Source organism: Oryctolagus cuniculus, chromosome 2, assembly GCF_051225735.1.
Source record: "Oryctolagus cuniculus isolate XC-2025 breed Fujian yellow rabbit chromosome 2, ASM5122573v1, whole genome shotgun sequence".
Classification (NCBI taxonomy): domain Eukaryota; kingdom Metazoa; phylum Chordata; class Mammalia; order Lagomorpha; family Leporidae; genus Oryctolagus; species Oryctolagus cuniculus.
Window position 1 is genome coordinate 118,795,173 of NC_142868.1, and position 11,814 is coordinate 118,806,986.

General features: G+C 58.7%; 1 protein-coding gene across 1 annotated transcript; it reads left to right on the forward strand.

The window, feature by feature from the left end:
• Nucleotides 1–838: 838 nt before the first annotated feature.
• Nucleotides 839–11,168, forward strand: NT5DC4 (5'-nucleotidase domain containing 4). Its single transcript, XM_089326841.1, has 18 exons — nt 839–915; nt 1,429–1,502; nt 1,592–1,709; nt 1,788–1,883; nt 2,071–2,177; nt 2,262–2,319; nt 2,537–2,630; nt 2,843–2,896; nt 3,181–3,264; nt 3,546–3,578; nt 3,785–3,880; nt 4,127–4,193; nt 4,293–4,463; nt 4,989–5,040; nt 5,360–5,420; nt 6,357–6,533; nt 8,338–8,415; nt 10,868–11,168. Exons 1-18 carry the CDS (start codon nt 839–841, stop codon nt 10,910–10,912), a joined length of 1,542 nt encoding a protein of 513 aa, XP_089182967.1. The 3' UTR covers nt 10,913–11,168.
• The last annotated feature ends 646 nt before the right edge of the window (nt 11,169–11,814 follow it).

The following is an 11,814-nucleotide window of genomic DNA, read 5'->3' on the forward strand; positions in this document are numbered from 1 at the left end:
AGAAGAGAGAGCTGGATCGGAAATGGGTCAGGAACCAGTGCCCATACAGGATGGTGGCTTTACCCACTTTGCCACAATGCTGGCCATGGAAAATGTTTTTAAATGTTTATTTATTTTCATCTGCTTGAAAGAGGTGTGGGTGTGTGTGTGTGTGTGTTTATATGAGAGAGAGAGAGAGAGAGAGAGAAGAGAGAGAGAGAGAGAGAAGAGAGAGAGAGAGAGAAATTGGTTCATCTGCTGGCTCATGCCCCCAAAGGCCTGCAATAGCCTGGACAGGGCAGGCCAGAGCCAGAGCCAGAGCCAGGAGCTCCACCTGGATCTCCCGTGTGGGTGGCAGGGGCCACTTGGGCCATCAGAAGCAGAGGAGTTGGGATTTGAACTGACGCTCCAGTATGGGGTGCGGGTGTCCCGGGTGGTGGCTTAAGCTGTTGTGCCCCAATGTCTGTCCCTTAAGCTGGGAAATTTGATAACCAGGTATGTTAGCATTATTATACAGCATGGGTTCTGAGTTCTTTCTCTCTTTATCAACGACTTTGTCTGTAAGCCTCTGTGATGCCCGTGTTTGCTCATTCTGGGGTTTCTGTGGGCAGAAATCCTAGACATGGAGGAGCTGCCCTGGAGGTAGCTGAAGGCCTCCTCTTTGGTCCCGGGGGTCTAGAAGAAGGGGTGAGATACCAGGGACTGTCCTGGCTGGCTCCTCCCCAAGGGGTGGGGTGGGGGCGCAGGGTGGGGCAGCTGTGTCAGGGGGCCTGAATTTGCTGAGGCCCAAGGCGGCTGGGCCCCGCTGATAACACAGATGGCCAGGAAGGGACAGTGCCTCTTGGTCACTCCAGCAGTGATGGCCAGCATGGAAGGGACAGAGCCATGGGAGCCTAGTGCGGACGCTGAGGGCCCGAAGCAGGACTGGCACCAGCGGTGAGCCAGGCATTTGGGGTTGGGGAAGGGGCCTCAGCCTGGATGTCGCCCACCTGACACAGCAGCAGGAGTGACAGAGGGGGACATCGAGACACAGGGGGTCCCCTTCACTTCTCTCCATCCATCCCTGGAGCACTCTCCCCTTCACCCCAACAAGTGCTACCTGATTTTGCCAAACCCATCTTTGACTTCGGACAACCTCCCACTCTGACTTTGGGGCAGCCTCACCCCCGGGGAAGGAAGCCCATGACACAGCCCCGTGGGGTTAGGTGGTGGGCTGTGGCTTCTCCAAACACTCTCATACCCACACAGTCACACCAAGCGTGTGCATGCAGCCACACTGGGAACCAGGGGAGGCCCCGGCTGGGCCTGATCTACCTCCCTCATTTTTCTGCAGTTGCAAGGGGTGCACTGCCCCCTTGCCTGGGTCTCCTCCCCGCCCCTCCATGGGGCTTTTGAGTTTGGGGGTGCTGGCAGGCTTGATCCCCACAACCTCCTCCTCTTCTTGCCCAGGATTTTCGTCAACCGCAGCCTGGCACTGGGGAAGATCCGCTGCTTCGGCTTCGACATGGACTACACACTGGCTGGTAGAGGGGGCTGGAACACGGGGACCTTGGGGCTGGGGGCGCAGCAGGGGGTGCCAGGCAGCCAGACACCAACCGGCCCGGGTCTGCAGCCTACAAGTCCCCGGCCTACGAGACGCTGGCCTTCGAACTGCTGCTGGAGCACCTGGTGTGCATCGGGTACCCGCACGAGATCCTGCGCTACACCTATGACCCCGGCTTCCCCACCAGGTGCGGCCGCGCGAGCTGGGGGCCGGGCTGTCGGCGCCCCTGGCACAGCCCCGCACAGCCGCTGCGCTCTCTCCCCAGGGGCCTGGTGTTCGATGCGCTCTACGGGAACCTGCTGAAGGTGGACGCCTACGGGAATGTGCTGTTGGGGGTCCACGGCCTCGCTTTCCTCTCCGAGTACGGCCGCGGGCTGGGGGGATTGGGGGGACTGCGCCCCCTGCTGGAGGGAAAAGGCAGGCGGGAACGGAGAGAGGAGGGAGAGGCTCCCCAGATGCCAGCCAGATGGAGGCGGACCTGGAGAGGGGTTGAGGAGGGAGGAACGGGCTCTGGGAGGCGCCGGGGAGGGGGCGTCGCCTGCACCGAGCCCACCCCTCCCCAGGGCGGAGATCTGGAGCTACTACCCCAGCAAGTTCATCCAGAGGGCTGACCTGCAGCGGTTCCACACCCTCAACACGCTCTTCAACCTGCCGGGTGAGGGGTGAGGGCGGGCAGGGTGGGGGGAGGTGGGCCTCTCCCTCCCTGGGGGCTGCTGCTGACCCCCTGTCTCTGCCCCAGAGACCTACCTCTACGCCTGCCTGGTGGACTTCTTTTCCGGCTGCTCCCGCTACACCAAGTGCGTCCCTGTGGCCTGCCCAGCTCTGTGGGGACCCACGGGGGCCACACCCTCCTGAAGAGATGGAGGGGCTCCAGGAGCTGGGCAGAAGGCTGAGGGGTGGGGGGTGATGCTGGGCACAGGGTGACGTCCCTCGAGGATGGCTGGGACGGAATCCCGGTGTGGGCCCTGGTGTGAGCCCCTCCTCGGTCCTCTGTCTGCCCTCGTCCTGTCCCAGCTGTGACACCGGCTATCAGCATGGGAACCTCTTCATGTCTTTCCGAAGCCTCTTGCAGGATGTGACCGATGCCATGAACAGCGTGCACCAGTCGGTGAGTGGCCCAGGGCCCTCGGACGCCTGACCTGCCCGCCGCTGGTTCTATCGGGTGGTCTCCAGGCCTCTAGGGCCCTCTTCCCTCTGAGGATTGCGGTCTGGACTCGCAGCACTGCTCCTGCCACGTGGGACATAGGCACGTGGGCAGGTGCATGCGTGCACGCGCGCGCGCGCACACACACACACACACAGCTCTGCTCCCTCCTGCAGGGCTGTCTCAAGCAGAAGACCCTGGAGAACTTGGAGAAATACGTGGAGAAGGACGTGAGTGGCCGCAGGTCAAGGCCACCACCAGGCCCTATACCCTCCCCATCACGACTGTCCCGTCTGCCTTTCCCAGTCGCCTCCGTCGAGGTTTAGACACAGCCCTGCAACAGGGCATCGCTCAGGGACTTCCTGCCTGGCCCAGAGCCCACCTGCTGCGGGGGTGGGGTGGGGGTGTGGTAGGGCTGGGAGGGGGGGCTCCCCGGAGGCCCAAACCTACGAAGGAGAGGGCAGGGCTTCTCTGGGAGGCCCCACTCTGGAAGTCACTCCAGTGTCTGCCACAGGCTCGAATCCCCGTCCTGCTGGGCAAGATGAAAGAGGTTGGCAAAGTGTTCCTGGCCACCAACAGCAGCTACAACTACACGGATGTGAGTGTTCGTGTGTGCATGTGTGTGTGCGTAGGGGGAGGAGGGCCTCCTGCCTCCTGGCCCCACTGAGGCACTGCAGGAAACAGTGAGGGAGGTGGGAAGGAGCCCACCCCACTGCCCCCACTGCCAGGCAGGTGTCCTAGGTTCCATTTCTTGGCCTTCCAGGGCCTTGGTGGAATGAGCAGTTTTCCTGCCAATGGGTGTGCCCCGGGGTGTGGGGGTGAGGGCAGAGGCGGGCAGCAGCCCCCTGGTCAGCCCTGACCCTGCCCTGTCCCTTTCAGGCCATCATGACCTACCTGTTTGGCGGTGGGGGGGTGAGTATCACCAGCTGGCTGTGGTGTGTCCCATGTCCCCTGGCTTCTGCCCACCCTGGGAGGAGCTCTGCAGAGAACCGGAGAATGTCCACGGTGTCCGTCACCCACCCCCACAATCCCTGGCTGGGAGGCTGGCGGGGGGGGGGGGACAGGCTGCGTGCACCCGGTGGGCCCCCCCACCATGCTCCCCCACGCCCACCCCACAGGCCAGGCCCTGGAGGTCCTACTTCGACCTGATTGTGGTGGACACACAGAAGCCCCGATTCTTTGCAGAAGGGACGGTGCTCAGGCAGGTCAACACGGTAATGACAGGTGCCGGGGCCCATCCGCTTTGACCTGGGGACCATGGCTGGGGACAGGGACTCCTGCTGAACTCAGACTTCACCTGCGTGAGGGAGCTGCCAGCTCCCTGGAGGCAGGGGACCAGGGACCTCCTTCAGGGCCCTGCAACACCCCTGCCCCCATGCCCCCAGTCCCCCCGCACCCCCGACCCGGGTGACAGCTGCTGTTCTCCTGGCTCAGGGCGCCCTCTGCCCCGCCCCCTCCAGGACTCGGGGAAGCTCCGCGTGGGCACCTACACTGGGCCCCACCAGCACTGCGCCGTCTACTCGGGAGGTAGGCGTGCCCTCACCCAGCCTCCGTCGCCCCACGCCCCTCCCCTGCCCCTCCATTACGGGGAAGGTGAGCGAGATTCCGTCCGCCCTTGGTGGGCAGGCTCATCGGACGTGGTGTGCGAGCTGCTTGGGGTGCGGGGGAAGGACATCCTCTACATCGGAGACCACATCTTTGGGGACATTGTCAAGTCCAAGAAGCGACAAGGCTGGCGGACCTGCCTGGTGGTTCCTGAGCTGTCCTGGGAGCTGGGCATCTGGGCCCGGGAGAAGGGTGAGCCACCGCGGGGGTCGGGGCCCGGGCTGGGGGCACTGGCCAGCCCGCTTGCATCTGCCACCTCTTCCTGGGGGTCTGGTAGTGACCAGCAGTCCTGTCCAGGGTGATCTGTGCGGCACAAGGAGACGGGTGCCCAGATGGGTTAAGCAGCTTGCCCAAAGTCACACAGCCAGGAGTGGGCTGAGCTGGGACTGGGATGCTCGTGGGGTGACTCCAGCCTCCTGTGGCGGTTCGAGGGTGGGGGCTGCCTTCCCCATCTGCCCGGCGGACTCTCGGTGAGAGGAAGGCGCTCCTTCCCTGTTCGCAGTCAGCTGCGGTCGGCGGCAGGTCACCAACCCAGACAGTTTGGGGCTTATTCTCTGAGCTGGGTGTGAGTCATTGCCATGTGAGGTAGGAAGGTCACCTGCTTCCTGCATGCCGCCCTCACCTGTCCCTCAGGGCCCCTCCCTACTTCTGGCCAGTCTCACGTGGCTCTGCCCTGGGGCCAGGGGCAGTGAGTGATTGTCCTCTGTCGGGTTGCAGAGCGGGAGGAGGAGCTGAAGAGGCTGGACACGCGCCTGGCAGACCTGTACCAGTGAGAGCCTGGCCCGTCTGGGGTGGGCTGGGTAGAGGGAGGGAGGCGTGGCCCATGCCCAGGCCTGGCCAACGTGGGCAGGAAATCAGGGGGGTGTGTCTCCCTAATTAACTGGACTTTGGGGCTGCCAATGGCCTCCCTGGAATTCCCACACTCTGACCCCTAGGCCTTTCCTCCTAACCCACCCAGCAGGGGCCTAACCCGCCCAGGTGCCAGCACCCTCACCCAGGGCCCCTGTGTGTCCCCCACTCCCCAGACTCTACGGGGTCTAGGGAGGCGGGCTCCCCTCCCTCTGGGTCACATGGCATTTTTGCACCAGGCACATGGATGGGAGCAGTGCTGGGCTGCAAGTCATCAACTCCACCAAGAAGGAGATTCGGGTAAGAGCAGGGCAGGAGGGGACAGCCCAGTGTGGGAGAAGGGGAGGTGCCCTGGCTTCCTGCCTGGGTTTGCTTCGCCTGGGTCCCTGGAGCTCAGCAGGCTCCCCAGCTGCCTCTGACCTTGTCAGACAGCGCCCTCTGCTGGTCAATGTTGCAAATGACAGCGGTGTGCTCTTGAGCACCGGCCACGTGGAGGCTGATCTGTGTGGTTTGTCAGCTGCCCTCACTCCTCATCCTAACCCCTCCTGAACAGCGTGTGTCAGCAGGGTCGCATCTCGCTGTGACCGGCTAGCCAGCTAGGATGGACATCTAGGAGCCAGCCAGAGAAGGGGCCTGAGAAAATGTGATTGAGCGTCCCAGGGAAGGGGGCCGGGAGGGACGGAGGTGGCGAGATTCCCGCAGGCCTGCAGGTTCTGGGGGCGTCAGGCCACTTACGTGGCAATGCCCGGCCCAGCTGGACCAATCATGAAGGCTCTCGGCAGACTTTGGCAGGTCCTGCCCTTCGGTCATCTCACAGCCCCGTGAGCTCAGCTGGGCAGAGGTTGTCACACTTCACAGAAGAGGATACTCAGGCTTGGGAGGGGAAGCAGCTGGGGGTCAGTGTTCAGGCCCATCCTCCAGGCTCTCAGCGAAAGGCCTGGTAGTGGGCCGGGCGGGGCGCATTGTTCAGTGGGCAGGAGTGGGGCCGGCGGTGTTGGCTTCTGCCGTGCCATTGGCTGGGGCATCAGAAAAGTGAGTTAGGCTGCAGGTTTAGTCCTGCGGGCTCCCTTTCCGGGCATAGCAGTGTGAGGGGAGCAAGGGGTGGCACCTGTCACACAGCTCCTTCCCCGCAGGTGTCCTGGGGAGGGGGTGGAGGTGGGGCCCGCCCCTGCCCCCGCCCTGGGTGGTGCAGGAAGTGGGCTGGGATCTTAGCTCACTGTGCTATCCCCTGGCCAGAGGCTCACCCGGGAGCTGGACCTGTGCTACAGCACCACAGGCAGCCTGTTCCGCTGTGGTTTCCGCCAGACGCTCTTCTCCGGCCAGCTGATGCGCTACGCCGACCTCTACACAGCCACCTGCCTCAACTTCCTGCACTACCCGCTCAGCTCGCTGTTTCAGGCTGCCCCGGAGCTGGTGGGTCCCTGCAGAGCGAGTCGCTGCTCACCTGCCCTGCTAGGACGTTGCCAGGCCACCAGACCCAATCTGCCACCTGCACACACAATGGATCAATGCCCTGTAGAGAGCTGTCTTTGCCTTTACAGTAAAAGTGCACGGGAGAAGTTACACAGAGGAGAGGCCTCTGCTGGGACGTTCCTCCTTATGCCCAACCTTCACTCGTGCTTGATTTTCTTTCATTTAAAATTTTTGGGAGGGACCCATCACTTTATTTCCAACAGGAGCACCCTCCAAATTGTTTTTCTTTTAGATTTATTTATTTTAAAGGCAGAGTTAGAGAGAGAGAGAGAGAGAGAGAGAGAGAGAGAGAGAGAGAATCTTCTATCTACTGGGCTATTCCCCACATGGCTGCAATGGCCAGAGCTGGGCCCATTGGAAGACAGGAGCCAGGAGCTTCCTCCGGGTCCCATACATGGGTGCAGGGGCCCAAGCACTTGAGCCATCTTCTGCTGCTTTCCCAGGTGCGTTAGCAGGGAGCTGGATTGGAAGTGGAGCAGCTGGGACTTGAACTGGTGCCCATATGGGGTGCTGGTGTCATAGGCAGCGACTTTGAGACCACACCAGCGCATTGTGTCTTTGGTAGAAATGGCAACAGTCCCAGGGAGCAAGGGCAGGCCCCATGCTCTCTGCAAGCCCTCAGTGACTGTGAGCGGGGGAGGCAGCCCAGGTGACAGAGTGCATGCGCTGGCAGGTCTGAGGATGCCTGGGCCAAGGGCGGGGAGTAGAGGTGGCTATGGCAGCACCTGGCCAATGCGAGTGGGAGCTGTGGGACTGAGCAGACTAGGGCGTCCTGGAGTGTGCGTCAGGCCCCCACGGGAGGATTGTTGGTTCTACTTTACAAGGATCTGAACTTGACACTGGGTCTTTGGGGCTGGCCACCCTCTGCTTTCGGTGTTCAAGAAGAGAAAAGCTACTTCCCCAGTGTCTGCCATTTCCTGCCCCGGGCTGGGTGCTGCTCGCAGGCTCTGGTTAACGTTTACTATAACCCGGCAATATAGGGTTTCTCCCCTCACTTTCCCGTGAGTGGAATGGAAAGGCAGAGGAACTAAACATCCTGCTGTCACAGTGCTAGCAGGTGGCGTGGGATCAGAACTCCAGGCACACGCTCATGCGACCAGAGCTCCCATCTCCTCTCCGAGCTCTCAGAAGGGCTGGGCCAGGGGTCCCAGGCATGGCCATCCCTGCTGTTGGATGTCACTATTAAGGAGTGAGATGTGATGAAAAAGATGCTCAAACAATAAGGCGAATCACTTAAAAAAAAAAAAAATAGGGCCGGCGCCGCGGCTCACTAGGCTAATCCTCCGCCTGTAGCGCCGGCACACCGGGTTCTGTCCCGGTCAGGGCGCCGGATTCTGTCCCGGTTGCCCCTCTTCCAGGCCAGCTCTCTGCTATGGCCCGGGAGTGCAGTGGTTGGGCCCTGCACCCGCATGGGAGGAGACCAGGAGGAAGCGCCTGGCTCCTGGCTTTGGATCCGTGCAGCGCACTGGCTGCAGCGGCCATTTGGGGGGTGAACCAGTGGAAGGAAGACCTTTCTCTCTGTCTCTCTCTCTCACTAACTCTGCCTGTCAAAAAAAAAAAAAAAAAAAAAAAAAAAAAAACCTTTACCCACCCTCTGAGAAGGGAAGTGCAGCAGACAGAACCCTCCTTCCCCGGCTGACTCCCCGTGTTCTGCAGCATCCGAAGCTGTGGGTGGGGAGGCCTATAGCTGGCTGAGGTGTCCTGGGGGGGCCTTTCCACACACGGATGTATCTGTCCCCTACAGATGCCACATGAATTGGCCGTGGAGCAAGAACGGGCCAGTCTGGATGCTACCTCCTGCCCCCTTTCGTGCGGCCAGAGGGTGAGTGGCTGGGAGGCAGCCAGGCTCTGCTCCCTGCAAAGAGCCACTGGGCTGTGGCTTAGGAGCTGAGTGGCTCCTGGGGCTACCATGGGCTGGAGCCGTGGTTCCACCAGGGAGGCGTCACCCCTAGGGGGCGCTGTGAAATTTGTGGGGGCGTTTTGGTCTTGAGTATTTATGTAGAAATACACATGGTAGATTGCTTTTCTTTTTATTTTTCCTCGGTTATCATTAGGGCATTAAATCTTTACAATTATGAAGACAATAATTATGAATTTCAGTTCAGGGTAGAAGAGAGGAAATTATTTGTATTTAAAATCGAGTGTTGGCTCTGATAGGGCCACAAGGATTCACTATTTGGGTTCTCTGCACCCCCTCAGAACCCTGCTGGACTATCCATTTTGTTGAAGGTTTATTTTATTTATCTGAAAGGCAGAGTTACAGAGAGAGAGCGGGAGAGACAGAGAGGGGGAGTCTTCCGTCTACTGGTTCACTCCCCAAATGTCCCCAGTGCCATGGCTGGGCTAGGCTGAAGCCAGGAGCCAGGAGTTTCATCCTGCTTTCTTGTGGATGGCAGTAGTCCAAGCACTGGGGCCATCTTCCACTGCTCTCCCAGGCACATTAGCAGGGAACTGGATTGGGACTCAACTCAGTCCAGCTGGGACTCAAACCAGTGCCCACCTGGGACGCCAGCACTGCAGGTGGTGACTTAGCCCTCTGTGCCACAGTGCCGGCCGCAGGGCTGATCCATCTTCCAAAGCCTTCCCCTCTGGGAGAGGCAGCAGCGCACAGGCTCCCCGAGCCCAGCTGACCAGGGCTTCCTCTCCTGACAGCTTTCATAAGCGACGATGTATGAGGATCCTGCTTCAGATCCTGGGAAGTGTTATGTTGCTTCTGCTTTTGGACTGAGGTTGCGTCTTTTCTGAGTGGCAGCCTTGGCTCCTAGCCCGGTTCAGGATCCCCGGGACTTCTCACAGTGATTCCTGCCTCCCTGGTGCGCGCTCTGTCTCTCTCTTTTTAAGATTTATTTATTTGAAAGACAGTTACAGAGAGGGGAGAGACGGGGCAGTGTCTTCCATCCACTGGTTCATGCCCCAGATGGCAACAGCCAGAGCTGAGCCAATTCAAAGCCAGGCACCAGGAGCAGCTTGAGTCTCCCTGATGGGTGCAGGGGCCGCTGCTTCTCCAGGACCATTAACAGAGAGCTGGATTGGAGGTGGAGCAGCCAGGACTCAAACCGGCATCTATATGGGATGCTGGTGCTGCAGGCTGGGGCTTTAACCTTCTGCGCCACAGCGTGGGTCCCCTGGCTTGCTTTTTAAAACACCCATCTCATAGCTGAGTGGTACCAGGCGCCCTATTCGATCTTTCAAGGAGTGTTTACTGAGCACCTCCTACTTGGCTGCAGTGTAGAAAATGAATTGTGGGGGCCAGCGCTGTGGTGTAGCAGTGTCGCATCCCATATGGGCATCAGTTTGAGTCCCGGCTGCTCCTCTTCCAATCCAGCTCTCTGCTATGGCCTGGGAAAGCAGTAGAAGATGGCCCAGGTCTGTGGGCCCTTGCACTTGCATGGGAGACCTGGATGAAGTTCCCGGCTCCTGGCTTCAGATCGGTGCAGCTCTGGCCATTGCAGCCATTTGGGGAGTGAACCAAGTAAACACCAGTGGATGGAAGACCTCTCTCTCTCTCTCTCTCTCTCTCTGTGTGTGTGTGTGTGTGTTTGTCTCCCTGTATCTTTCATTCTGCCCTCAAATAAATAATGACCTTTGGGGTCATTGCTTGGGCATAATGGGTAAAGCTGCAGCCTGCTGTGCCGGCATCCCATATGGACACTGGTTTGAGTCCTGGCTGCTCCGCTTCCGATCCAGCTCTCTGCTATGGCCTGGGAAAGCAGTAGAAGATGGCCCAAGTCCTTGGGCCCCTGCACCAACATGGGAAACCTGGAAGAAGCTCTTGGCTCCTGTCTTTGGATGGGTCCACCTCTGGCCATTGCGGCCATTTAGGGAGTGAACCAGTGGATGGAAGACCTCTCTCTTTCTCTCTGCCTCTCTGTAACTCTGCCTTTCAAATAAATAAATCTTAAAAAAAAAAAAAAGAAAAGAAAAGAAAAGAAAATGAATTGTGAGCTACTTCTTCCTGCTTAGAGAAGCTCAGAATTCAAGCCTTCACGATCTTTCACCAGCAGCTCCAAGTATTCTCCTGTTCCATGCAGCCCACAGGACACAGTCAAAGCGGTGGCCGAGGGCTCTCCAGGGCTCTCATTCCCTGCCTCAGCTTGCCCAGGGCATCTTGACACATTTCTACTCCTGCTTGGGAGTCTCTGTGGGGAGAGACCCACATTGTTTCTCACCAGGCTGAGGGCAAAGAGGGCGAGGAGGACAGACGTGGGCCACACTGAGGCTGGATGCAGGCCAGAATGCATCCCAGCTCACCTTCTGCTTGTGGTGTTTTCCAGGTCACAGGAAGGAGTGTGGACGAAGTGAAAAAGCCACTGTCTTGACACCTCCTCGATGTAACGGACTCAGCTCCCAAGAACATGCTGGGACAAGGGCAGGGGTATTGCGTTTATCCCAGAGGATATCCTCATGACCTTGAGCCTGGAATGGTGTGTAACCACTGCAGTTATTTGACCCAGCTCTCCTGAGCTGTCTTATGGTCCACGTCCAATCTTATTTCTAAATATCTCGTTAACAACAGTGTCTCTAGCACTTTTGATTCTGTTACTTAGTAATACCAATAAAATATGATTGGCTGTAGACTATCTCATTTTTTTTTTTTTAAAGAATTTATTTGCAAGGCAGTTACAGAGAGAGAGGTCTTCCATCTGCTGGTTCACTCCTCGAGTGGCTGCAGCTGGGCCAGTCTGAAGCCAGGAGCTGCTTCTGGGTCTCCCACGTGGGGGCAGGACTCAAACACTTGGGCCATTTTCTGCTGCTTTCCCAGGCCATTAGCAGGGAGCTGGGTCAGAAGTGGAGCAGCCGGGACTTGAACCGGCGCCCATATGGAATGCTGGTGTCCCAGGCAGAGGCTTTACCTGCTATGCCACAGTATCGGCCCCTATAGATTGCCTCATTCACTATTCTTTCATTCCAATTTCAATCCCACTAAGAGGGATTAAGTGAGAAAGTCAAAGGTCTCTGAGTTTAACATATGTGTGCATCAAGACATAAAGAGTCATACTTATGATTTAAAACCTTAGTTATTTTGGTTAGAGCTTCTCTGTGGCCTTTCATTGTTCCGATGTCCCTGATTTGCATTCCCTCGTTCGGCTCACTTCTTTGTAGTTAGTGGTGTTGTTGGCTTTGTATGGAAGCTGAGAACAGATCCACAGGTTTGGAATGACAAAGCAGACCCATGAGGGAAAAGGTCTGATGTCACAGTTCACCAATTTTTCTGTGGCTC

What these genes read in the sequence shown, in the direction of transcription:
- NT5DC4 (XM_089326841.1), top strand. Translation starts at nt 839, where the DNA reads ATGGCCAGCATGGAAGGGACAGAGCCATGGGAGCCTAGTGCGGACGCT. An exon ending in TGCTCAGGCAGGTCAACACG is followed by an intron (nt 3,881 to 4,126) that starts GTAATGACAGGT and finishes CGCCCCCTCCAG; the next exon opens with GACTCGGGGAAGCTCCGCGT. An exon ending in CCACCAAGAAGGAGATTCGG is followed by an intron (nt 5,421 to 6,356) that starts GTAAGAGCAGGG and finishes TCCCCTGGCCAG; the next exon opens with AGGCTCACCCGGGAGCTGGA.